Source organism: Carlito syrichta, unplaced genomic scaffold, assembly GCF_000164805.1.
Source record: "Carlito syrichta isolate Samal-C Ts95f unplaced genomic scaffold, Tarsius_syrichta-2.0.1 Scaffold315477, whole genome shotgun sequence".
Taxonomy (NCBI): Eukaryota; Metazoa; Chordata; class Mammalia; order Primates; family Tarsiidae; genus Carlito; species Carlito syrichta.
The window spans coordinates 710,171-737,445 of NW_007259573.1; the positions used below are offsets into that span (position 1 = coordinate 710,171).

The 27,275-nt window shown below is 45.9% G+C and overlaps 1 protein-coding gene and 1 pseudogene across 1 annotated transcript in view; one reads left to right on the forward strand and one right to left on the reverse strand.

The window, feature by feature from the left end:
* The window catches only part of HEG1 (heart development protein with EGF like domains 1), a 96,582-nt gene that overhangs the window by 54,496 nt on the left and 14,811 nt on the right, over positions 1-27,275 (forward strand). The window contains exons 7-14 of the mRNA XM_021706353.1: positions 49-165; positions 1,130-1,249; positions 6,683-6,786; positions 10,034-10,092; positions 10,341-10,501; positions 15,151-15,285; positions 20,828-20,870; positions 21,033-21,070. Coding sequence (XP_021562028.1) covers positions 49-165; positions 1,130-1,249; positions 6,683-6,786; positions 10,034-10,092; positions 10,341-10,501; positions 15,151-15,285; positions 20,828-20,870; positions 21,033-21,070 — 777 coding nt within the window. The remainder of the gene's footprint in view (positions 1-48; positions 166-1,129; positions 1,250-6,682; positions 6,787-10,033; positions 10,093-10,340; positions 10,502-15,150; positions 15,286-20,827; positions 20,871-21,032; positions 21,071-27,275) is intronic.
* On the reverse strand, positions 23,920-24,319 carry LOC110594476 (annotated as a pseudogene).

Here is a 27,275-nt window from a genome sequence, read left to right on the forward strand (position 1 = left end):
TACATTTCCTGTGTGGTTAACTGCTTTATTCCTGGAATGTGTTTCTAGTCAGCAGCTGTGCCATGAACCCTTGTCTTCATGATGGCAAATGTATCGAGGACCCCACCCATCGTGGCTATCACTGTGTGTGCTTGCCTTCCTGGCAAGGGGATGACTGCAGTGTGGGTAAGAGAAAAAGTAGTGTCCAGCGGTCCGTGTTATACATTGGCTTAGTCCCTAAACATCTATAGCATATTGGGTTAGTGCCTAAACTCCTTTTGCTTCCAAAATGTGGATGAATTAAGGTTTTAGAGAGCACACTCATGTGCTGTCTTCTGGATAACATGAGGCACTGTGGTGTGTCACTGACGAACTTCCTGATCTGGGTCCATTCTGTGGACTTCCAACACTCCTGCCACACGAGACCACCTGCAGCTCCCTAAAGAATCCTACACTTTTCTGTCTTGGCCTTTACTGTGCTGGTGCCTCAGCCTAGAACCCCCGTCTAGCAACCAAAACTGTTTATTAAAGTCTTTCCAGTTGTTGTTAAAGTCTCTCCAATCTAGATGTTATTTGAAATAGTCCTTCATTCTCTTCTCCATCAAAATTTGCTATTTTCAGCCAGGCTCGGTGGCTCAGCCTGTAATCCCACGCCTTTGGGAGGCTGAGGTGAGTGGATTGCCTGAGCCCGCGGGTTCCAGACCCGCCTGGGCAGCGAGACCTCATCTCTACAATAAATAAAAAAATCAGCTGGGCGTGGTAGCGCATGCCTGTAATTCCGGCTACTTGGAAGGCTGAGGCGGAAGGATCGCCGGAGCCCAGCAGGCGAGGCTGTGGTGGCCGGGAGCAGCCGCTGCACTCCAGTCTGGGCGACAGAGTGAGACTCCAACTCAAAAAAAAAAAAAAAAAAAAATTTGCTATTTTCTCAGTACATGCAAACCCTGCCTTGTATTTGTAGTTAGTTGTTTATATGGCTTCTTCCATCCTGAGTAGATGGTGAGCCCCTTGAGGACAAGGGTGGCCTCTTACTCATCCTGGGGATCCATGGCAGCTAGCACCATTTGGCCCTTAGTAAGTACTTAACTGCACTGGGTTATGGTTTTGCTGTCTGCTACAGATTCCATCTGGTCTTGCTTTTTCTCCTCTGCAGATGTGAATGAATGCCTCTCGAACCCCTGCCCGCCCCTGGCCATGTGCAACAATACTCAGGGATCCTTTCTCTGCAAGTGCCCAGTCGGGTACCAGATGGAAAAAGGAATATGCAATTTGGGTAAGAAAGTCTATCTTGGAATTTATTCTATACACAATATATTTTTCAAAGTAATGTTTACTACTTTTCTTCCAAATCAAAATCAGTATTTGTTCAAGCTATAAACTTAAATAATATAGATGGATGTGGTAGCTCATGCCTGCAATCCCAGCACCCTGGGAGGCCAAGGCAGGAGGATTGCTTGAGCCCAGGAGTTCAAGACCAGCTGAGGAAACCTCATCTCTACAAAAGATCAAAATATTAGCTGGGTATGGTGGTGTATGCCTGTAGTCCCAGCTACGCAGGAGGCTGAGCCAGAAGGATTGCCTGAGTCTAGGAAATCAAGGCTGTGGATTCTGTGATCATGCCACTGCATTCCAGCCTGGGTGACAGAGTGAGACTCTGTCTCAATAATAATAATAATAATAATAATAATAATAACTAAACTTAAGGAATATAGAAGGCAATGGGAAGACATTGCCTAGTATTCCAACACTCAGAAATATAACACCTTACTTTGCATTATTTTTTTGATGTTCATAACATTTTTATGTGGTTGAAATCATATTTTTACAAACTATGTATCTTAAACATTTTCTTATATTATTAAAAAATTATACCGACATCTTATTGACAGCATAATATGCCATCATTTGTATATAACATTATTTGCTTATCCATCCCACCCTGCATTAAGAAAAAAACATATCGAAAGGCTATTCTGACTACATAGTTTAAAAGTAAAGCAGTAGTTACGGAGAGGAAAAAGAGAAAATCCTGAATGTCCTGATTCACATGTTTTTGAATTTTTAAACATGGTCTTGCGGGGCGTAGCAGCTCAAGCCTGTAATCCCAGTAATTTTGGGGAGGCCTAGGCGAGAGGATTGCCTGAGCTCAGGGGTTCAAGAACAGTGTGAGCAATTTGGTGAGATCTCATCTCTACAATAAATCAAAAAATTAACCAGGAGTGGTAGTGTGCGCCTGTAGTTCTAGCTACTTGGAAGGCTGAGGTGGAAGGATTGCCTGAGCCTAGCAAGTCAAGTCTGCAGTAGCTGTGAGTGTATCATTGCACTCCAGCCTGGGCGACAAAGTTAGCTCCAACTCAAAAAAAAAAAGGGTCTTTATGTCCTTGTCCACAGGCAGATATGTTTGGCCAAAGCTGCTATCACAATTATAACACACAATTTGTCCTTTTCCCCCTAATTTGATAGATTCATGAAGCTGGTTGATTTTAAATACAATCTCCATTTCATAGGTTAAAGCACAAGTGAACAAACCAAATGAAAACCAAGGTCCTAGCCGGGCTCGGTGGCTCAGCCTGTAATCCCACACCTTTGGGAGGCTGAGGTGAGTGGATTGCCTGAGCCCGCGGGTTCGAGACCCGCCTGGGCAGCGAGACCTCATCTCTAAATCAAAAAATCAGCCGGGCGTGGTAGCGCATGCCTGTAACTCCGGCTACTCGGAAGGCTTAGGCGGAAGGATCGCCGGAGCCCAGCAGGTGGAGGCTGCGGTGGCCGGGAGCGGCCACTGTACTCCAGTCTGGGCGACAGAGTGAGACTCCAACTCAAAAAAAAAAAAAAAAAAAAAAGAAAATCAAGGTCCTGACAAGGTGCTAAGTGGCCAAGTTGATGTCACTGTTTGATGAGAGGCTACTTTGCAGCCTACAGCTCTTTCTATCATATATGCAGAATATGTTCCTTGTTAGAATTTAAGACATAACTTGTTGAAGAAATTAGAAATGAAAAATACAAAGTTTCTAAGTTAGGTAAGGAAACTGGCAGGTAAAAATGACTCATCTTTGAGTCATCTTAAATTGCCCAGTGTATATTTAACACAAAAAGTTTGTGCAGTAGATATTTTTGAGAGAGCAAATGTCTGTGTCCTTTGAAAGTGCTATTACGGCAGGACACAGTGGCTCAAGCTTGTCATCCCAGCACTTTGGGAGGCCAAGGTGAGAGGATTCCAACCTGGGTAACTTGGTGAGACCTTGTCTCTACAATATATCAAAAAATTAGCTGGGCATGGTAGCATGCCTGTAGTTGCGGCTACTTGGAAGGCTGAGGTGCAAGTATCACCTGAGCCCAGCAGGTCGATGCTGGGGTGACCATAAGTGTGCTACTGCACTCCAGCCTGGGTGACAGGGTGAGACTAACTTTAAAAAAAAAAGAAAAGAAAAGAAAGTGCTATTACAAGTAGGCTGAAGGAATGTTTTAAGAAAGTTACTATCCTACTAAAACAAAGGTAGAATTTTAAAAATCGTTTAAAATACAAGACTTGAGTCCAAGCATTATTCAAAGAAGAATCTAGAAATACAGGCATCTGTTAAAATTAAGACTTCCTCTTATTCTAATACTTTATTTGCATTTGGATAACCTATTCCATTTAGCCACACCCTATAAGAAATATGCCAAGAGTTTTCAGTTTAAGAACAGAGAAAATGGAAATGATTTTGTTTTGAAGCACAGTGGAAAGTACATGAGTGACTTGCTTCCAGGACTTGAGTGACTTGCTTCCAGCTCTAGGGCTGCCACCCACAGCACGTGTCTCCTGAGCCTAATTTCCTCATCTGTAAAATCAGATTACTGTCTGCTCTGCTTCCCACTCAGGGTAACTGTGAAAATCAAATAAAAAATAATGTATTTGACCAAGCTTTGAAAATGGTAAAGGGCTGTCCAGATGGGAGGTATCATTTAACATTAGTCTTCAAACTCTTGGACCAGAATTGAAAGCAATGAAAACAATAAACTACCCTGCATACAGGGTAATAATTATGGATATCTCAAAAAAAAAAACCCATTTAGATAACATAGGGAAATCAGTTAAATCTGAAGTAAAAATTCAACTTAAAGGCAAATGATGTAACTGCAAGCATGAAGTATCAATGTATTCAAAAACAAACAAAAAAGCCCTGCTTAGAGAGAGTGGAAACGCTTAGAAGGAGACTGATGCATCTTCATTTTTACGCTGAAAGCAGAGGCCACGTTTACCGTGAGAGCTGTGTGCCTGACATTTACAATGTGAACTTCTATAGAGAGAGTCTGGGTGTCAACCTAGATATGTGAGATGCAAAACTGAAGGAGAGCCGGGCTCAGTGGCTCAGTCTGTAATCCCGCGCCTTTGGGAGGCTGAGGTGAGTGGATTGCCTGAGCCCGTGGGTTCGAGACCGCCTGGGCAGCGAGACCTCATCTCTACAATAAATCAAAAAATCAGCCGGGTGTGGTAGCACATGCCTGTAATTCCGGCTACTTGGAAGGCTGAGGCGGAAGGATCGCCGGAGCCCAGCAGGTCGAGGTTGCAGTGGCCGGGAACGGCCACTGCACTCCAGTCTGGAGTGAGACTCCAACTCAAAAAAGAAAAAACTGAAGGAGAAGCGTAGCTGTTCTGGAAGCTCATGTGCAGAGTGTCCCACAGGTAGCACGGATCAGAGGGAGAGCAGCTCAATTGCGGTCACAATCATCATTCCCTTTTCAAGTCATTTAGCTTCATTGTTCATAAACATCAGAGAAACATGCAAATTAGAACATGCTGAAATGCTTTCATTTGGCCAAGAATGTTTTCAAAGAGCTCCCTGCTGCTCAGAAAGAGTCCTTAGCAGCTGGCTTCACTGAACTGTAGAACAAGCAAAAAGATGTTAAATAAGGATTAAGGGCTTTAGACAGTTAAGTATAAGATGTTAAATGTTTTCCCTGGTTCATTCATGGGCCTCTTTCTTAATTCATCATGCACGTTTTTGGTGAAAGAGTAGCTTCATGGACTTCTGTGTTTTGAGTTATATTTTTTTTCTGTCTAGAGGAAAAGATAACAATTTAATATAAAAGAAGATAAGAGCCAGATATAAAGCATGCTGTATTCATTTTTGGTTGCTTGCCCATTTGTAAGTCCCATTCCTCTCAGGCCCAATCAACACAAATTGGTGTTAACTAGAATGTTAGTTTATGAGTGAACTGGGCCTTGGAAATGGGACTGCTTTCATTTCTGAACCCACAGTGTCTTAGTATGGGTTGTTTTCATTACATATGTGGCTTATGTTCATGGAGTCTGGCAGCCTCCTGACCCCCTACAGATGTTCAGCACCTTTCTCTGAAGCCTTGTGGTGGTCCTAGTAATATCAGATTCCCTAGGGCACAGAAGGTTTAGGAGAAAGAATAACTTCGAAGAAGGACACACATGAGCCCGAATGCTAATTTTGACCCTTGGGAGCCTGGGTGATCTTTCTTAGGAAGTTGCCCAGCTTCTGGAAACCCCTTTTAGCAATGATAAAGTGGATATTTCCTCTGAGCAAGAGGAATGGGGTTTGGATGGAGGGGGCTCTAAGGAGAAGAGGAAACCAAAGTACCCCGTTGAAGTTGAGGACATGACTTGGTTAAAGATCTCAGAGAGTGAGAGCTTTCTTCTGTTTGAAGACTTACGAGGCCTAGCAAGGATTTTCAGTGTCTAGCACCATATCTCCCCCTGCTCCTGCTAGGATTACATTTTTAGAACTGCTCATCTTCCTTCTTCTTCTTCTTCTTTTTTTTTTTTTTTGAGTTGAGGGTCTCACTTTGTCTGGAGTGCAGTGGTGTGATCACTGCACAATCACAGCTCACAGCAGCCTGAATCACCCAGGCTCGGGTGATCCTTCCACCTCATCATCCCAAGTAGCTGGGACTGTAGGCACATACCACTACACCCAGCTAATTTAAAAAAAAAATTTTTTTTGGTGGAGATATGGCTCTTGGGTTCAAGCAATCCGCCCACCTTGGCTTCTAAAAGTGCTGAGATTACAAGTGTAAGCCACTGGGCCCAGCCACATCTTTCATCTTTGTCATAACTTTATTGGGCATCTATTATGTGGGAGGCCATCCCAGGGAGATCCTTCTCTCAGCAGCCCTCGCACATACACAAAAGGCTCCTTGGAGTCTCTCTCCCAAAGTTGTGCCCAATCTAAGCTTTCAGCTCAGCCCAGCAGATGCTCACATTGCTAGAGAGAAACCTAGGAGAGGGAGAGGAGGTCTGCACCCTCAAGGAGAAAGAAACGCACGTATTATCCTCTGAAGAGGAGTAAAGCTAGATACCTCAGGGACTTGAAAACACACAGCTGGCTGGGCTTGGCTCAGCCTGTAATCCCAGCACCTTGAGAGACCAAGGCGAGTGGATTGACTGAGACTGCAGGCTCAAGACCAGCGGGTTCGAAACCAGCCCGGGCAACTTGGCAAGACCTTGTGTCTACAATAAAAAAAAAAGTTAGCTGGGTGTGGTTGCACACACCTGTAGTTCCGGCTACTTGGAAGTCTGAGGTGGAAGGATCGCCGGAGCCCAACTGGTTGATACTGGGGTGGCTGTGAGTGTGCCACTGCACTCCAGCCTGGGCGACAGAGTGAGATGTCAACTCAAAAAAAAAAGAAAAAAGTAAACAAATAGGCTTGCATAGATTTTTCTGTTGTGTGAGCTAACAGGTTACATTTTCATTTTCAGTTAGAACCTTCGTGACAGAGTTTAAATTGAAGAGAACTTTTCTGAATACCACTGCAGAAAAGCCTTCAGACCTACTTGAAGTTGAAAATGACATCACCAAAACGGTAAATTTCCTGAAAGGCAACTTCATGCTGTTTCCTAGAACAGATTTTATTCCAAGTTGGGGACCGCCTAGAGATTACTGTATCTCCTGGGCTCTTCACTTCTATTATATTTGGAAGGGAAACTTCATGGTAAAATAAAAAGCCTTTCAGAAATAGAAGAGAGGGTGTTGAGAACAAGTGGTGCCCACTAGAAGTGTTTCTTCAAATGCGTCCCCATGTGCAGTCTTTATATGTGACTTGGTGTTTCTGTTCCATGAGCAAACTCATAGTCACAGACATATAGATGACATACACCGATAAGAGCTGTTGGTGAAGAGGAAGGACCCAGAAAATCCTACCATCCCATCTGCTGTTGACGTCTGTGTGACTTTCTCCTTGTGTTTTGGAGCCTGGGGAGAATGATGCTCTTTTTTGCCTCAAGGGATGTCAAAGGCATAACAGTGAATCCTGATCATGTAGGGGTTGATTGTATAGATCATCGAAGGGCCTTTGACTCTTCTTCTTTCCCTCTTTGCCTATGTCTTGTCAGACAACTTTTTTTTTTTTGAGTTGGAGTCTCATTCTGTCGCCCAGACTGGAGTGCAGTGGCCGCTCCTGACCACCGCAGCCTCGACCTGCTGGGCTCCGGCGATCCTTCTGCCTCAGCCTTCCAAGTAGCTGGAATTACCGGCATGCACTACCACGCCCAGCTGATTTTTTGATTTATTGTAGAGATGAGGTCTCGCTGCCCAGACGGGTCTCGAACCCGCGGGCTCAGGCAATCCACTCACCTCAGCCTCCCAAAGGCGTGGGATTACAGGCTGAGCCACCGAGCCCGGCTCAGACAACTTTTAAAAAGAAAAATGGAGAGGAACATGAAGCTCAGGTAATACATATTGCTTCTGAGCTGCTACCTGAGTCAAAGATTTTGTTTTCAGAAAATTGAAATTTGCCATTAAAAAAAGTTTTAGAGATTAATTGATTTCTGATTTCAATTTGACTTGTTCTTTGTTGATAATAGTACATTAGCCAAGAACTATATATTTCTATAGAATTATGGATTTTATTTGTGTAAAACACAGATTCCAATTCTATTTCTGTATCTACTGAGCATCTACTCTGTGACAGGGACTATGCCAGACGCTCACTCCTGTCAGAGGTATTGCCAGCACCTCTACACATAGAAACTCGGTAGAATCTGGAAGTGAATGACATTGCCTGAGTCACACAGAGCAGGTGCAAAGTTGGGGAGCAGTCCTCCAGACCACCCTCACTACTGATACCACCTGCAAGTTCGGAATCCCCAAGACCACCCTCAGTTTCAGTAGTTCACTAGAAAGAGTCACAGAACTCACTGAAAGCCATTATACTCATGGCTATGGGTTTTTTTGTTTGTTTGGTGTTTTTTTCTTTTTTTTTTGAGTCAGAGTCTCACTCTGTCGCCCAGTCTGGAGTGTGGTGGCATGCTCATGGCCACTGCAACCTCAACCTGCTGGGTTCCGGTGATCCTTCCGTTTCAGCCTTCCAAGTAGCTGTAACTATAGGCATGCTCCATCCCGTCCGGCTAATTTTTCTTGACTTATTGTAGAGATGAGATCTCGGCCAAGTTGCCCAGGCTGGTTTCAAACTCTTGGCCTTAGGCAGTCCTCTCACCTCGGCCTCCCAAACTGCTGGGATTATAGGTGTGAGCCACTGTGCCTGGCCTGGCTATGTTTTTTTGTTTTTTGTTTTTAAACTGAACATCAACAGGTTAAACTCAGCCAAGAAAAGAGATGGTGGGCAGAGCTCCCTCCTGTCCTCTCCCCCTGACGGTGTTAACTCCTCTTAGCAACAAGGTAGGACAATATGCACAGAATGTTGCCAACCACAGAAGCTCACCTATGTCTTGGAGACTAGAGCCTTGATTGGGTCTCAGTCATGTAGACAGGGTTGACTGCCCATAGGACTGACCTCAATCTCTAGCTCCTCTATAGGTTGAGCTGATACCATGTTACCCAAATTAGACTCTCTGTCATGGTCCAGGGCTCCCAGGTAAACAAAGCCATTTTTATTAGGCGGGGCATTCCAAGGGTTTACAGATTACCTCCCAGGAGCCAAGGACAAAGGCCCAACCTCTCTTTGGCCAAGGTTAAATTCTTTACTACACAACAGGGATTTGTGTCTACTAATCCTACCCCTTGTCGCTCCATCAGCTGCCTCTTGGTCGAGCTGTGGGCAGATACTTCCTCCTAAGACAGTACAGGGTTTAGAACTCCGTGTAGAAGTGCAGTTCATCATGTTACACGGTGCGCAGTGACTCACCTGACTTATTTGTTTGCCCAGCATCAACATATAATTTACTGTAATGTGACACACCTGCTCCCAAGAAGTACATAGCGAAGATTGATCAGGGAGACTGGTCTTTCCCAAGATGTTATTCTGTTTACCCATACCTGGAAAAACAAGTTAATAATAAAATAACATTAATATGTCATTGCTATTAGAATATAAAGCAATGTCATACAAAGCCACAAAGGGTTTGAGAATGTCCCATGATTGACTCCTTCTAAAGAGTGAGGTAACTCTGAGGCAGAGGCCTTGGAGCCAGGTGGGTCCGCACTGGACAAAGTACCGAGACCCTCTGCTCTGTGAAAGGGCCTCCAGCCCCTGTTGTGGAGGGGAACAAGAAAGCAAGCATGAGATGTTATTTTCTGCTCTCTCTGGGGACACAAGGCAAACACAGGGAGAGTAGCTCTTAATTTGCTCTCAACAAAAGGACTCTTGACCCACGGAGTGTGATTTCCCATGGGGAGCCTTTCTGAAGAAGACCTGTCTCTGAGTGAGGTCGACTCATTGTAGACGAGAAGGAGTCCTTATAGGGCCTGTCAGACCTGGGGCTGCTGAGGGGAGCTGAGCCCTTTCAACGCAGCTCACTCACTATGCAGAGTCCAAATAAACAGTTCCCTGTGAGTTTCTTGAAACCCGGGGCCTTAGAAGCGATCTGCTCCTTTGAAGATGTTTTGCATCCAAGGGTGCTTTTCTGAACATCATTTCCTGCCAAGATTTTCCCCACTGATTTACTCTCTGCCTCTTTCCCTTTGTACTCATGGAACAACAGAACGGCATTTAAGAGGGGAACAAAAAAAAGGACACCACTTCTGTGTAGAGCAGCCTGCTGATAACTTGATGGCTGGAAAAATGCCTGTTGTATCCTGAAAATAGGAAATTGGTTCTAGGTCCAAGGCTTTTGTCTAATCACAGCTAACGACAGACTTGTTCTTCCTTTCAGCTCAACGTGTGTTTTTCAGTGTTACCTGGTTATATTCGATCTACAGTGTTTGCTTCTAGGTAAGTAACAGAATTACATTTGGTTGTGAGCCAGTCAGTAGAAAGGGGAGGCTGTCCTACCATGAGTGATGGCAACAAAATGGGGCCATGTTTTGACCAAGCCATGGGGTGACCCAGGGCCAGTGTCACTGGACCTTTATGCGCTCCCAGCCCCTCACTGGAGAATGGCGATGATACTCATTTTCCAAAAGCCCTGTGACCGATGTGTCATTTGAGGACAATTAAAAACCCACCAACTTTGCCTATAGGGAGTCCGGCGTGGTGGTGATCTCACTGCAAACAACCTTTTCCCTGGCCTCCAATGTGACGCTGTTTGACCTGGCCGACAGGATACAGAAATGTGTCAACTCCTGCAGGTCCTCCGCCGAGGCCTGCCAGTACTTGGGCTCTCACAGGCGGATCTTTAGAGGTAAGAGAGGCCCTCTGGGAGGAGCCTGCTCATACAGTTGGGCATGAGTCTAGGACAGAAGTGTAAAGCATGCAGGGGTCAGGCCCAAGAAACCTCCTCACAGAACCTCTTTTTCACATGAGTGTTCAGCAAAAGGCCTTCATGTGTATGCTCCTTTGTGTTTGTGTGCATGCATGGACACACATGGGCACACACACACATACACACACACACACACATATACACAGAGTCCTGTACACACACAACCTTGGGGGCACCTGGTCCTTGGCATGTGGCTCCTTCTAGCTCTTCTATCCAGTGTTGAGGTGGGGAGAGGAGGGATATAGGAACTGATAGAGCAAAGCAAAAATCCCTCTTCTCTCCCTTCGCTCTCTGGGGAGGCAGAAACTCACACAGAATGTACATGCTTGTCAGTAATCCACAAAGCCTTCATCATGATATACTGTTAAGTAAAAAAATATGTGCAGTATTGCCACCTTTTTGTTTGTTTGCTTACACCTTATAAATGCATAGAAACAAGACTAAAAGAATGTAGGTCTGGTGCTCACAGTGGTGTTGGAAATGATGATGTTCCTTTTCTTGTTCTTGCTTTGTCTGTTTTGCCAGAAGCTTTTATGGTGCATCTAGTACAAGGCCAGTGAAGAAAGGAATTAAAGACAATGAGTTTGGAAGGCAGATTTGGGTCTTGGAGGGGAAATTTTACCTCTGGGATGAGAAAACCACACTGGAAGCCAAAACACTTCTTTGCAAAAAGGGCTTATCTGAGTCGCTGCATCATACATGATCAGAGCTAGCTCATTGTACTACACAGTTAGGGCTGGCAAAGGAATCTAGTCTAAACCTCCCATCTGGCATCCAGATGCTGGCCATGAGCTGAAAGTATCAGGTTTTGGTGCCTTATCTACTGGTAGATCTACAACATTCCCTGTGGGTTGGGGTTGTGTAACTGCTAGTCCGGAGATCCTTCGTGAATGGGCCTATATGTTGCAGGGCTTGGGAGCTGGTTAGTTAACCTTTCACTCTGGAATAAGCACTGAAGGTTGGGCCACTTAAGGCTAGTTATTAATTTGGAAAGAGCTAAACTTTCTGGAGTTGAAGTTGCTATTGATTGGAGAGTTAACTAGAAAGTTCATGCCCCATTATATTGTGCTCAAAACTTTGAGGCTTTTTGGGCTGGGCATGGTGGCTCACACCTGTAATCCTGCACCTTGGGAGGCCAAGGTGAGAGAATTGCCTGAGCCCAGGAGTTTGAAGCCAGCCTGGGCAACATGGCAAGACATCGTTTCTAAATACATGAAAAAATTAGCTGGGCATGGGTGCACACCTGTAGTCCCAGCTACTTAGAGAGGCTGAGGAGGAAGGATCACCTCAGCCCAGAAGGTCAAAGGGCAGTGGCTGTGACTGTGTCACTACATTCCAGCCTGGGTGAGAGACTCCAACTCAAAAAAAAAAAACAAAAAACAAAACCTTTCAGACTTTTTGGTTTTACTTTTTTGTTTCTCTTGCCAAGGATTTAAGGGTACCAAGTTTTTCTCATTGTAGGAAGGATACTTTCCAACTTACTAAATTTTTATGGAATATATTCTGTGTGGTCAGCGTTGTATCAGGTTACTTTTTGGTCTCCAGTAAATACATTAATGCCTTGCAAATGCATTAATGCCTCTGAGCATACGTGGCCAGATATTTGGCTCTTAGCAGCCCTGCCACCCTCTGACCCCTATTCCTCTGACTGCTGGATGTGGCTTATGGAAAAGCCCATATCGTCCTTGCTTTCCCATTCTTTACTTGTTCTCTCAGAGCCCCAAGGACAAAGACAGCAGTGGATATTGGCTGAAAACAGGCTCACTTCCTCCCTCAACTTCTCCAGGGTTTGCCAGTCACACCCAGCCTGGTCTAACCTTTTTTTTTTTTTTTGAGTCGGAGTCTCACTTCTGTCACCCAGACTGGAGTGCAGTGGCCACTCCCGGCCACCGCAGCCTCGACTTGCTGGACTCCCGCGATCCTTCCACCTCAGCCTTCCAAGTAGCTGGAACTACAGGCGCGTGCTACCACACCTGGCTAATTTTTAATTTATTGTAGAGATGAGGTCTTGCCAAGTTGCCCAGGCGGGTCTCAAACCTGCAGGCTCAGGCAATCCAGTCACCTCAGCCTCCCAAAGGCATGGGATTACAGGCTGAGCCACCGAGCCCGGCTGATCTAACCTTTTTGAGTGCTGGAGAGGTGGCCTTGACAATCCTGACATCTGGGTGTTTCCTTCCTCGGGGCATTGCTGGGCTACTGTGGACACTGCCACGTTGAAGGAGAGGCGTCTCCCTTCAGTTCACAAAATGTCCACTTCCTTGTCTCTCAGAGAACTGCAGCGCTCATTTCTCCAGAGGCTTAGAGTCTTTGGAAATCCCCCATGGAATGTCTCAGCTTTAGATTTACTTAGCGTCTCATTGTCTGTTTCGGCGGATGTTATGCCCTGGAAAGACCATGGGAATTGTGAATGCAGAGAAATCACATCGTCAGGCTTAACATGAAAATGGGCTTATTTGGAACTCTTTCTGATGGATTTATGATAGAATGTTCTTTGGGAGTTTTGGGATAGCAGCTTCTCCTCTGCAGAAGCAGGACCTGCTGTCTAGGCTTGCGTATGGCTCTGCCCCTGTGCAGGGCAATGTGCTTTTTGCCAGCAGCCCGCGTTCATGGGCAGGGTGGGAGTAAAACGTGACATTGGCTTCCAGAAAATAGCTAATCAGACCAGGTAACTCTGGCTGGCCATTGGACAAGGCTAGTGTCAACCTGAACAGGTTTTTGCCCTGGAGGTATTTCTTTATATGAAGACTTGAGGACCAGCAAAACTTTCAAAGAGTTTAGGTGAGGAAGGGACTGTAAATGTTCATTCCTCTCTGATGCCAGCTTTGCAGTGTTTGCCTGGTGAGATTTTCCATTTTTAATGTTTCCCCCTTAAATACAAACTTCTTACAATAAACAAAGGAAATTCTAGCACATACACAAGTGCAGATCTGATTTAGCATGCCAGCTTCCACCGATAAAGGCAGGAAATTTGGCGTGGAGAGCTGAAGTCGTGTCCTAAGCTTACCTTCTGTGACCAGGCAGTCCACCCGGCCCCAGGCTCTCAGGACTCACAAAAGGGGCGGATGTCAGGAGCCCCGTGTGGGGTGCCAGCTCACGTCACCAGAACTTGTTTGGGCTGGGGCAGTTTTGCAGTGTGAAGAGCTGGTTCCAGGTTTCTGAACAGACTGGTGTCTTCCTTAAGGTGGGAGAGGGGAGGCCATGCCTGGAAAGTCGGCAGCCATTCCTCGCTGCATGGTGTATACATGACCCTTCCCTGCAGGACTTGCTCTTCCTCCCACCAACAACAGCACTGATCTACTGCCTTGCCCTGTGCACGAGTGCAAACACGTCATGATGCACCCTCCACTTGGTTGCCTATTTTTGTTCTACTGTTTGTGTACCCCACTTCCACATGGGGCCTATACACCCTCATTGTGTCTGCTGTATACAACTCCATGTGCCCCTCAGTGAATGCTTTTTTTTTTTTTTTTTTTGAGTTGGAGTCTCACTCTGTCGCCCAGACCTCCTGGGCTCCGGTGATCCTCTGCCTCAGCCTTCCAAGTAGCCGGAACTACAGGCGCGCTACCACGCCCGGCTAATTTTTTTTATTTATTGTAGAGATGAGGTCTTGCCAAGGTGCCCAGGTGGGTCTCGAACCCACGGGCTCAGGCAATTCACTCACCTTGGGCTCCCAAAGCACAGGATTATAGTCTGAGCCACCGAGCCCGGCCAGTGAATGCTTTTTTGCCAATAATGAAGTGATTCTTTATCATCCACAAGATGAATAAAATCCTAAAGTGAACCAGGTAGCAAGCCGAAAGATGGGCTTGTTTTCTGCCCGCCTCTGTTTCTCTTGGTGGTAACTCAGTGACTGACAGACTGATGTGTGCACCAGTCAGTCTCTGTGTAAGATGCTGAAGACCCAGAGATGAGGAAGCCTCAAGAGACTATCAGTAGAGTTAGTGAGAGAGACCATCAGGTGAGCATGATTACACTGAAGGATACAAGCAGGCTGTTCTTCATGCCTTTCCTCATAACGAGCCTCCAATAGCACTGTCAGGACAGCAAGCTACCCTGCCACAAGGAGGGGGGCTGGTCCTTTCAGGCCACACGACGTGCAGAGCTGAGATGCTCTTTTGCTTGAGATATGCCTAGCCAGCTCTAGCCATTCTTGGTCCAAGTCTCTCGGCTTCCTAAGAGCATGGTCACATTTTCTGGACTCATACTGATCCTTCCCCTGCAGTCCTTTTGTGTGAAGCTACAGCGGACACTACACCATTGGGAACTGTATTTGTAATGGGTGCCAGAGAAGGGGACAGGACCCTGTTTCTTTCCGGTCTGGTTTCCCTGTCTGTGGCATGCTGGGAGAGTGTCTTCAATGGGGAGCACTTGTGAACAGGCTGGGGCTGTCCAGAGTAGGAGCAGCAGAAGGCAGTGCAGATGGACCTCCCAGAGGAGTGTTGCTCCGTGGATACTTTTTGAAAAACTGCTCTCAGAGAAAGTCTGAGAAATAGAAATAGAAAGTCTGTGCAGCTTGAGGTTTGAAGTGGAGGAGGTTTATGTTTCGCCGTCTTGTTTTTCCATTCCAGCGGGCAGCCTGTGCAAGCGGAAGAGTCCGGAATGTGACAAAGAGACCTCCATCTGCACTGACCTGGATGGTGTCGCCCTGTGCCAGTGCAAGTCGGGCTACTTTCAGTTCAACAAGATGGATCACTCCTGCCGAGGTAGCCACAGGTTCGCTGGCAGTTCTGTGCCCTGTTTCGGGTCTCTGCCTGGTCCTGTCTCTCTCTCTCTCTCTCTCTCTCTCTCCTCTAGATGTGACCGTCCTAAACTGGGGGTAACTGGTTCTTTTTATTTTGCTCACAGCAGGATTGAGGGCCTTATCTCCTTGGAATAATAGCGTTAATCTCTGACTGGTACACACTTGTCTGGCCAGTCAAATTCAAAGGAAAAGAGAATGGAATGCCCATCGTAGCCATGCCTTTTCTTTTCTTTTTTATTTTTTCCACTTAGAGGAAGTTAGAAACATTATTGTTTTCATTCTCAAAGCTTTATCTATTGTCTGCTAATCTTTTGAAGTGGAAATACGACCATGGATTCAGGCCTGTATCTTTTAAAGGCAGCCATGGCTTGAGTCAGAGCCTGACTCTTCTTTGCTGACTGTGCACCATCCTGGACATGTCACTGCATTTCTTTGAGCCTCAGTTTCCTCTAAAGTGAAATGGGTACAATGATATTTCATTGGATAGTCTAAGAGTTAAAGAAGGCAGTATATATAGAGGTGCTTTGTATGGCGGCAGCTTTTGCTCTTGTATTTCAGCCAGATTGCTGTTGAATTAATGAGTTGTGGTTTTAAAGGTTTCCTGAAGTGTTTCAGAGTAGAAATCTAATTCTGCTAACCTTTTACGTGAGGCTTACCTTCATTCCATTTGAGATAAAAATATGCTCAATGAGTGTAGTCCAAGGATACTGCTTTAAAATAAAATTAATCTGGCCCAGAGCACTGTACATCCTGACTCACAAAAGCACTGTACATTCTTTGTGGTCACCAGAGAAACCAGTAATACAAAGACCATCGTGTAACTTTAAGCAAGACCTCCATTAGAATGTAGATGGCACAGTTTGCCTGCTCAGTCAATACCTTGCTGGTGACAGATGTCACTAGATGTTTCTGGAATCTGTATAAAAATCACATACTGGGGTTAGGTGGCATGCCACTCATTTTTGCAGGACTTCCCATGAGAGGACTCGTTCCATCAGAAGATAATAACATGTTTCGAGGCAGCACTCTCCTCCTGAGCCTCAGACCCCTTTACTTTGTCAGATCTGAATACAGAGTTCTTTCCAAATGCACATCCTCCGCTCCTCGGGTGGGATCTGTGATAGCTTATGAAGAGGAGGGCCAACTCTCTGTGTTGGGCATAGGTCCTGATGCAAGACTGGCACACAGTGCTTCTCAGTGCTGTGCCAGACTGCCGCGTTGCTACAAAGAGGTAATGCATCTGACTGCCATCATTTTTTTTTTTTTGAGTCAGAATCTCACTGTCACTCAGGCAGAAGTACAGTGGCGTGCTCACAGCTACCACAGCCTTGACCTACTGGGCTCAGGCAATCCTTCTGCCTCAGCCTTCCAAGTAGCTGAAACTACAGGTGTGCACCACCATGTCCAGCCAGCCTACTGCCATCTTATCCAGTTTAATGCAAAGTGTTCCCCGTCTCTCTTAGAAATGAGGAGTTGAGGCCGGGCTTGGTGGCTCAGCCTATAATCCCAGCACTTTGGGAGGCCGAGGCAAGTGGATTACCTGAGCCTGTGGGTTCGAGACCAGCCCAGGCAACTTGGCGAGACCTTGTCTCTACAATAAATAAAAAATTAGCTGTGGTTCCAGCTACTTGGAAGACTGAGGTGCCACTGCACTCCAGCCTGGGCAACAGAGTAAGACTCCAACTCAAAAAAGAAAACAAAAGAAATGGAAAGTTGAGCCCAGCTTCTCATGGGAAGACGGTAAGGCTAAGACCCACATGTGCTGGGGTGCTTTGCTGCTGGGGGGAGGGAATGTAAGGTGGGCAGAAGCTGGGCCAGGTGGCCCCTGTGAACGGTGCCTCAAGGACAGCCCTGCCACCTTACTTCTGGGTGGCCTGAGCCATTTCCTTCTATTTTCAAGTCAGCGATTTCATAATTGTGTCAGAGCTGTCAAAGATTTACCAAATGCAGTGCACCAGCAACCTTATGTTTACCAAGTGGGGATGCAAGAAGCAGCATAAGGAAACCTTGACTGGCCTTTGGGCTTGTTGCAAGTCCCCGGGAGGCCCCTTCTTTTATAGTATTTGCAGCCATCAGGCCTCTGATGAATGGATTCCGGAGCTTCTTGGCCCATAGCCCTGTCATGTGGGTTCGGATGGGTTAGCAGTGACATCTTCTGGTCATCAGTGCCAGAGCATAGGGATATTTAAAATGATATCCCTTTTGGACACCTCAAAACAGGGCTCAATTCTCTGTATAAATAGTGTATAGATGTATGTATATGTTTTTTCTAAGTCACTGCAATTCAAGCCATCCAATAAGTCTCTATATTGTTCTCAGTTATACATACACACATGTGCGCACGCCTGCATGTCTGGCATCTCACATAAAATATCCTTACAGTGGCTTGACGAGACTTTCAAAGCTACCTCAAAGTAGGTGCAACCTCCTGTAGGTTTCTTAACTTCTTTCCATCAAGCAGGCATCAGGATGAATTCTAGCCATCTGTCGGCATGACTCTGTCTCTCACCAGACTGCTAGCTTCTCAAGAGCCAAAACCATGTCTAGAACAGTGTTTAGCACATCGTGGGGCTCAACACATGTCTACTGAATGAACAAGTGGGTGATAGGGTAGCAAATGAGACAGGAGAAAGTTAGCCTGTTTTGACTTTCCCTTTCCTGCAAGGGAACAAAATAGTTTTTATGACTCCACCATTGACTTATTTTCATACAAGTCCAGAAGGCTTGAATTTCCTTGTGTCCCACAGCACAGGAGAAGCCCGGCTTAGGCATCTACATGAACCATTGCCATATTCATCTCTCTTCAGTGCTCTGTGGTCACAGTTCCTATAGAGTGAGTGAGATGAGAGGCTGGATCCTAAGGAGCACAGGGGCACCTCCCTGATGAGGTTTCTCCCAGAACAGCACCAGGCACATGGTGACACTCAATGTTTGGTGAATGACTCAGTGAGCCCATTTGAAATCAAGAGGTATCATGACTTCAGGGAGTCAGGCCACTTCTGAAGCTAAGTGAAAACAGCCGCACCCATAAGCTTGCAGCCAGAACAACAGACGAACCTTACATCTGGCTGGATGACAGCCAGGGAGCTGCAAGCTCCCACCCAACAGATGAGGACTGATGCTGGGTGGGTAGACTTGATGTAAAAACATTTCCAGGAAGAAGCATTCAGAATAGAAAAGGCTGATATGACATCAGCCTGCCTCGGTGCTGAGAGGGATGGGATGAGTCACTGGAGAAACCAGAGGTCCCCAGGGAGCTCCCTTATAGCCTGAGGCATCCAGGGTGGCTTCCTGCTCCCACAACCCTGCCGTGGCATGAGGCAGAGCTGCATGGCCGGAGGAGGATTGCAGGCACGGTGCTTTCCTCTCCTGCCCAAATTGGCTGGAGCACTCAGCTCATTCTTTAGAGAAGGCCCCGTCTGAGTAAGGCCCGCAAACTCCATGCTATCCAAGACTGGGTAATGGGATCTCCTTACTCCTTCCCCAAGTGGGATATGATGATGCTCTGCCTTGCGGTATAAAGGATTGGGAGCACCTAATAAACACTCACTTAATAAAATAAGATTTAAAAACATTTAAAAGGTAAATCAGGCTGGAGGGGAAATAAGTGGGCTACCCGAAGGAAGGCCAGAAGGAAGGTGAATAAGTAAAAACATACACTGTAAAATCCAGCATGTTTGCTCATTCCAAGTTTCGAGCTTTCTGGACACTGAGGCAAAGAGAGAAACACAATTCTGAAAAGAGCTGGGTTCATAAAATTCCAGTTGTTTGGGAGCATCCCTGTGTTTCTAGGTAAGGGGGCCCAAGAGAAATGACACGGGGCATCCTCATCAAGAGGTTGCTGAGTGGTATTGTGACAACGTGGTTCGTGGCATCTCAAAATAACTAAAGTGACCGTAAAAACTTTTCCATGACTGCTGCTTATAACAGCTAGCCCTTTATACAAGAGAATGTCACTCAGGAAAAGCGATTCTGTGGAGCCAAAACAGTGCAGTCCAGGCTTACAGTTCTCTAATGATCAACTGTGAGATAAGTTACGGATTAATTAGAAGTGTTTTCCCAACTGTGTTCCACAGAGCTCTAATGATGTGTTCCTAGGTGGTGGTCTAAGACAATGAAATAGATGCCAGAAACATTTAGCTTCTAACATTAAGAAAGTAGGAAGGGCCAGACGCAGTGGCCCAAGTCTGTAATCTAAGCACTTTGGGAGGCCAAGGTGAGGGAATTGCCTGAGCCCACAGGTTCAAGAACAGCCTGGGCAACTTGGTGAGACCTCATCTCTACAATACATCAAAAAATTAGCTGGGCGTAGTAGCCCTTACTGTAGCTTCGGCTACTTGGAAGACTGAGGCGAGGGGATCACCTGAGCCCAGCAGGTTGATGCTGGGGTGGCCATGAGTGGGCCACTGCATTCCAGTCTGGGTGACGGAGTGAGACTTTAACTCAAAAATAAAAAGAAAGTAGAAGGAAGAATATTGAACACATCTTTGTGGCGAATATCATCGTGCAGGAGGATGCTGGACCCAGCCTGCAGGGTGTGTGCCCTGCTCTGCCTCACTCCTCAGCCTGGCATGCTGCTGGCCCTCACAACTGGCCATAGCGTGTCTGCTCTCTGCTCAAGGATCATGACTCTATGCTCTGTACCACGATCTTTTATACATTAATCCTGAATCCAATTTTTATCATTCCTTGCAGCAAGGAATTTGTCTATGAAGCCATTTTTCATTGTCCACACTCATCCAAGCATGCATTATAGCACATGGTGTTCTGTCATCTTACGTTGAAAATGTTCTGTGATCAAATAAATTTGGGGATTGCTGATCCAGGATGATGGCTGGGCCACAGCCGCTTCAGTGAAGTAGCGTTCTGTGAACAGCACCGCCAGAGGGTTCAGAGTATATTCTTGGGCAAGATTCCAATTAGGACACATCTAGATATGTCCAAAATCCCCAACACAGACGGGGTGAGCATTCTCTTATGAAAACCTGGAAACCCACCAGGACTGCACCCCAGAGAATGTCACCCACAGTTCCCATTCCTCATGGAAGGGAGCCAGTGGGGCCAATGTCAGGTTAAAGGTTTGATTTATATTAAAGAAAGTGAAACATATGTCTTTGTGCATATGGAAGGATGTTCCCCAGGGGACATTCTTCATCTGTAGATAAATACCAAAAAGAAATGCATTTATTGGATAATAATTACAACTACAGACATTTATTTTGTGGTTGCTACATGCCAGATCTGTGCTAAGCCATTTGCATGCCTTATTTTACTTAATCCCCTCCAAAAATTGAGAGCCCTTTTTAAGAAAAGTTTCTTAATAAGATTAAGAGTTGAGCTGGCAACCATATTTAACTCAGGTTATAGATTGTTCTAAAGCTATTTGTAGCCTCTGGTTCTAAAATATTCTTGTGGACTTTAGAGTGGCTAGTGTGTAACTAACTGCAAGTTGGGGCCAAGAGAGTTATGTAGACACAGTCATGGGTTTTCCGTTTCTCTTTCAGCCTGTGAAGATGGATATAGGCTTGAAAATGAAACCTGCATGAGGTAGGCTCCATGTTCATTAAACCTGCATGAGGTAGGCTCCATGTTCATTTATTCCGATGCTTTTGATACAAATCCTATTTAGAAATTACTTAGGTAAATTGCCTCAGTTATTTCTCTTGACATTTGAAACTAATTCTTTTTTTTTTCTTTCTTGACTTGCAGTTGCCCGTTCGGCCTTGGTGGTCTCAACTGTGGAAACCGTAAGTATTCAAAAGTGGAGTGCGTGGGCAGGGGCCTGGCTCCCGTTGTTAGCGTGCAGGTGGAGTTGGCAGTCTCTTTCCGCTTCCTTCATTCACACCCACTGTCTTCTTAGGTCCTATGCGAGGTGGCCTGGGAATACAAAGAGAAAGACTTGAGTGGTGTTCTCCAGGGGCACAAGGTCTGGGAGGGAAGATAAACATCCCTAAATGGACCTGCTGTGCCAAGTGTTAACGCTAAATCAGGCATGAGGTGTGACGCAAGGAGGCGGGGAGCACACCCCCTGCTGGGCATCAGCACTTCTTGGAGGGGATGGGATTGCAAGGGAGGACCGAAAAGACTTTGGCAGGAATAGAGAGAGAAGGCCATATGAGGCAGAGGGGACAACTTAGACAAGGATCTTGAGGCAGCCATGGGCCTGTGGTGTTCAGGAAACAGTTTTTGAGCGGGTGTGACTGGAGTATAGAAAGAGAGGAAGGCAGGAAGTGGAGGGTTAGACTGGTCAAGTACTTGGGGACTGAACTGTTGGGGTTTAGATCCCAGGCCGAGGAGTTTCGACTCTAATCACTAAACCTGAGCGGCTGGCAAAGGGCAGGAAAGCAGTTTGCTCAGGGAACACAATTCGGGCTGCAGTGAGGAAGATAGACATAGTGGACAGAGAAGAACGGGGAGCAGCTTAAAGAGTTCCAGTATAGTCCAACGGGGGTTCAGGGCGAGAGACAGCTATCGGAGTCATCTGCTCCTAGTGCAAGTAGAGGATGGAACACCCAGCCATGGAGAGCTGGTGGGACTGAAAGCCTAGGGTGCTTCACACCTAATTCAGTTCTTTGAGAAAAGTAGTTATGACTCACGATTGCTTACACTGACACTTTCTTATGTTGACATACTAGCAATGGAAATTACCTTCAAAATTAAAGAAATTTGTGGATAAAGGATATAATAAGATGAAGCCAGGCTCGGTGGCTCAGCCTGTAATCCTGCGCTTTGGGAGGCTGAGGTGAGTGGATTGCCTGAGCCTACGGGTTCGAGACCTGCCTGGGCAACTTGGTGAGACCTCACCTCTACGATAAATAAATTAAAAAAAATTAGCCGGGCATAGTAGCGTGCACCTGTAGTTCCGGCTACTTGGAAGGCTGAGGCGGAAGGATCACCGGAGCCCAGCAGGTCGAGGCTGCGGTGGCCAGGAGCAGCCATCATACTCCAGTCTGGGCAACAGAGTGAGACTCCAACTCAAAAAAAAAAAAAAAAAAAAAAAAAAAAAGGATATAATAAGATGTAATAGAAATAAAAAAGTCAGTTTATAGTTTAGGATAGCTTTCTCCTTCTACAGGTAAATGAGCCAATGGTTTATAGTCTAAGTTTGCTAGATGAAAATTAGACATAATTTTATTTAGTGTGTATAATTCCCCCCCAATTTCTATTCCCCAATGGTGTACCTTATAGCTGATGTCCTCAATGATATTTTCTTTATTCATAAAGCTTTTCTTTTCTTTTTTTTTTGAGCTGGAGTCTCACTCTGTCACCCAGACTGGAGTGCAGTGGCCGCTCCCGCCCACCGCAGCCTCGACCTGCTAGGCTCCGGCGATCCTTCCGTCTCAGCCTTCCAAGTAGCTGGAACTACAGGCGCGTGCTACGACGCCCGGCTAATTTTTTTTTATTTATCATAGAGATGAGGTCTTGCCAAGTTGCCCAAGAGGGTCTCACACCGGCAGGCTCAAGCAATCCACTCATCTCGGCCTCCCAAAGCGCTAGGATTACAGGCTGAGCCACCGAACCCGGCCATAAAGCTTTTCTATTAGCAAGTTTTATTAATGGCCTTCCTTTGAGCTTAACTAAAAGATAAAAATAATAAAAATATATTTAAGTACTATATGTATACTGAGTACAATATAAATAATTGTACTCAGAAGAGTATAAAACAGACACACAACTCTGATGCTGTGCCCAGCCTGGAGCACCTCTCAGGCCAGAGTCTACAGACTTGGAATTACGTATCCATTTGGGATTACTGGTCAGCTAATTGATCCTGACCGCAGACTAGCACGTGGTTACAGTTGATAGCCTCAGAGAAAGACTAGGAGGCACTTCTAGAAACAGATATATTTGGAGTTATATTAACAGAGAGGGAAGAGTTCACAGAATTAGTGTTGTTATTAAAGTAGCAACCTGACACACACACACACACAAATAAAAATAATAATAATAATAAAGTAGCAGCCTGCAGCCCTGAGTGGTGAAGTAAACAACCTGCCCTGTATAGGAGTCCCTGAGGACTCTGTGGGGCCATAAAACCATAAAAGCATGGACATGCATTACAATGGACCCAAGTCTTCATACTCCAAATGGTGTTCAGTGTACTCAGTTTATTAAGGTGAGGAAGTGATCATACTTTGGATTTTTTCTGAATTAAAGAGTAGTCAAAATTTTTTGTAAGTGTTGGTGCTTGAAAGAGTAGGCTTGAGTGTTTTGGTGAATTGGCTTCTGTAAAACAATCTGGATGGCAGTACATGTCCTTTTCTAAGAACCACTATTTAGACAAGTCCGTTTCTCAACTGGGTTCAGGAGGATATCTGCGCTCTAAGGGGGCTTCCTGGCATAAGGAATTGCATGTGTTCACTTTCTAGTGTGAATCTCATTCTTCACTCAGAACCAGAACTGAGCCACAGAAAGCGCTTATACTGATCAGAGAATGAAGTAGCCTGCACACAAAAATAGACTGAAGAAAATCTAGAACTTTTTCTTTTAAATTTAACAAAAAGTTTAATATGAAAGTGTACTTGACCTGATTTTTACATCAAAGTAAAACAGGCCCTTTGGAAAAAGGACATGAACTTCTCTGTTGAAAAGCCATTTATACTCGTTCCAAAGCTTCTAACATGATGATACTATTTCCCCGTATTACCACCATGCCAATATCGTTCTGTTGCCCACTAGTTGCCATCTCCACATATTCATCTATCACAAGATTCATAAAAGGGTCAGATTCCTGTAATAGTCCTTGGACATGTCGGCCACCATTTAGTTTCAGTGATAAATTCTTGTCCTTAAATTTTTTCTACTCAGGAGGGTGTGCTTTGCTTATGGTGTCTCCCCGTGGTCAGAGATGCCTTGAAACGGAATTCGCAGCCTTCCCACACTCCCACTGCAGGCCTGCATTGTGCTTCTAAAATTCAGAACTTTTCAATGCAGAAAAAGGAGGCTGAACAGAATTGAAGACTTGTTCCCCAAGTGCTGGAATACCAGAACTGCATGGTGTAGTCTTTCAGAAGAGATGGTTTAAGGGCTACTAGTAGTGGTTGTGTCACGAGCCTGAGAACCTTACCCTAAGATGCTAGAAGTATTAGAAACAGAGAAGCTTAGATAATTTCATGGAGTATGGATTAGGAATAATGTGAGGGAGGGAGGTAGGCTCAAGGTGCAGCAGGGTTGTATCACGTGTGCAAGAAACTCACCTGAATATAACCCCATCAGATGGCAGAGAAAGAGGGTGAGTGAGACAGGTGAGGAGTGTGGAGGTGTGGCTGCCTGTTCTCTGTGTATGCCCTGGGGACAAGCCAGGGAGCAGGAGGTGAGAGATGTGATCTGCTCAGTCCTCCTGGTGACTCCTCCCTGACAGGCATGCGAGGTGCTATAAACCTGCTTTGGTCAGGCAGCTCCCTAAACATGTTATATTAGAAGAGTCTTCCTAAACCCATTCTCAGTGAATGGGAGAGGGAATATGACTCTTTAAGGATCTCTCAGGGTTGAAGGAAAGGGGCATGAGCTGCAGAGCAATATTTTGTTTGTTTTATTTTAAAGATGTGAGGTATAGCTGGGCTCGGTGGCTCAGCCTGTAATCCCACACTTTGGAAGGCTGAGGTGAGTGGACTGCCTGAGCCCACGGGTGCGAGACCTGCCTGGGAAACTTGGCAAGACCTCATCTCTACAATAAAATAAAAAAATTAGCGGGGTGTGGTAGCGCATGCCTGTAGTTCCAGCTACTTGGAAGGCTGAGGCGGAAGGATTGCCGGAGCCCAGCTGGTCGAGGCTGCGGTGACTGGGAGTGGCCACTGCACTCCAGTCTGGGCGACAGAGTGAGACTCCAACTCAAATAAATAGATAGATAGATAGATAAATAAATAAATAAGCCGGGCTCGGTGGCTCAGCCTGTAATCCTGCGCCTTTGGGAGGCTGAGGTGAGTGGATTGCCTGAGCCTGCGGGTTTGAGACCCACCTGGGCAGCAAGACCTCATCTCTACAATAAATCAAAAAATCAGCCGGGTGTGGTAGTGCATGCCTGTAATTCTGGCTACTTGGAAGGCTGAGGCGGAAGGATCGCCGGAGCCCAGCAGGTCGAGGCTGCGGTGGCTGGGAGTATGCCACTGCACTCCAGTCTGGGCGACAGAGTGGGACTCCAACTCAAAAAAAAAAAAAAAAAAAGAAAGAAAGAAATAATAAAAATGTGAGGTACAATTCAGGATCAGGTAGATAAGTGGTCATTGTACAGGAAAAGTTTGGGCCTCCCTTCGGTCCCCACTTCCCATGGCTTGAGATCAGGTACCTTTATGGATGTTATGTGCCCTTCCACCCTCCACCTGGCAGTGTCCCGCTACTGCCAATCCCTTTCTTACAGTATTATGATTAATGTTCAGGGTCCACTTATGAGTGAGAACATGTGGTACTCAGTTCTTTGTTTCTGTGGTAGGTCACTGAGTATTATACACTCTAAATCCATCCAAGTTGCTGCGAGGTTGCAGGGCATTATTCTAAGTGGCATTGGTGATTGTTTTCCCTGAGATCATTAGCTGTGATCTGCATGTCTGGAGATGCTATGCCCCTACATCCATTGACTGTTCTGTAAGTTCTTGCGTTGGGAACAAGTCCATCCTCCCTGCTATGTTTGTAGGGTCCTGGAAGTAGCCAGAATTTCCCTCAGTATCCCCATACTTCCTTTTCCTCCTCATTTGTCCCTGTCAGCATCATCATGTCCAGCAGAGGGCAGACACCTGTCTGGATAGTTAGCTCCTGGTCACCTTTTGTAGCTAGCAGCTTATCATTAAATGTGAACTTCTGCTAATTCTGTGGTGGTAAGTGAATATCACTTTACCTTTTTTTATTTTTATTTTTTGAGTCAGAGTCTCACTCTGTCACCCAGACTGGAGTGCAGTGGCTCAGTCATAGCTCACTGCAGCCTCAGCCTCCTGGGCTCAGGTGATCCTTCCACCTCAGCCTTCTGAGTAGCTGGAACTACAGGTGTGCGCTACCATGCCCGGCTAATTTTTTATTTATTGTAGAAACCAAGTCTCGCCCATTTGCCCAGGCTGTTCTCAAATTCCTGGGCTCAAGCAGTCCTCCCACTTTGCCCTTTCAAAGTGCTAGAGTTATAGGCATGAGCCACCATGCCCGGTGTGCTTTATGATTTTGATATCTGGATTACTTTGAGTGCTGCAAGGTAAATAATAGTGGCTCGTCATAAATAGCACTTGCCACCTGACTCTTTTTCTGACGTCTGGGTCCAACCCCGGGTGTGGCTTGAGGAGTCTGGAATGCCTGATTTTCATCCCTATCTCTGGTGACAGCGCTTTAGGAGTTTGTGACTCATTGTTTTGCGTTTCATTCCAAATAGCAGGGCTCCGACCACCCACCATTGTTACTTTGGCTGTTGCCACCAAATACGTAGGTGCCTTCCTGGGGCTGTCACTCAGGCTGGATTTTTCCTAGGCAAGCACTGCTTCTTCTCGGTGCAGACTTCCTCAGGCACACACTCTACCCAAGGCCAATGGGATGGGGAGGCCAGCCTTTTTTAGTCAAGCACATGGTCTGGAGGTTTTCTCACTCCTTCGCTCCTTGCACTCATCCAGTTCCAACATATTCTAGGCTTAGGCATAACCTGTGTCCTGTCTTTCTAAAAGTTTCTCTTAGCTTTTGGCCTGTCTTGATGGCTCACACTTGTAATCTCAGTGCTTTAGGAGGCCAAGGTGGGGAGGATTGCTTGAGATCAGGGATGTGAGACCAGCCTGGGCAGCATAGTGAGACCTTGTCTTTACAAAAAATTAGGTGTGGTGGCATGCCTGTAGTCCTAGCTACTCAGGAGGCTGAGGCAGGAGGATCACCTTAGCCCAGGAGTTCATGCCCTGCACTCCAGCCTGGGCGATAGAATGAGATGCAGTCTCAAAAAAAAAAGAAGTGTTTTTTTTGTTGTTGTTGTTCTTTTTTTTTTTTTTTTTT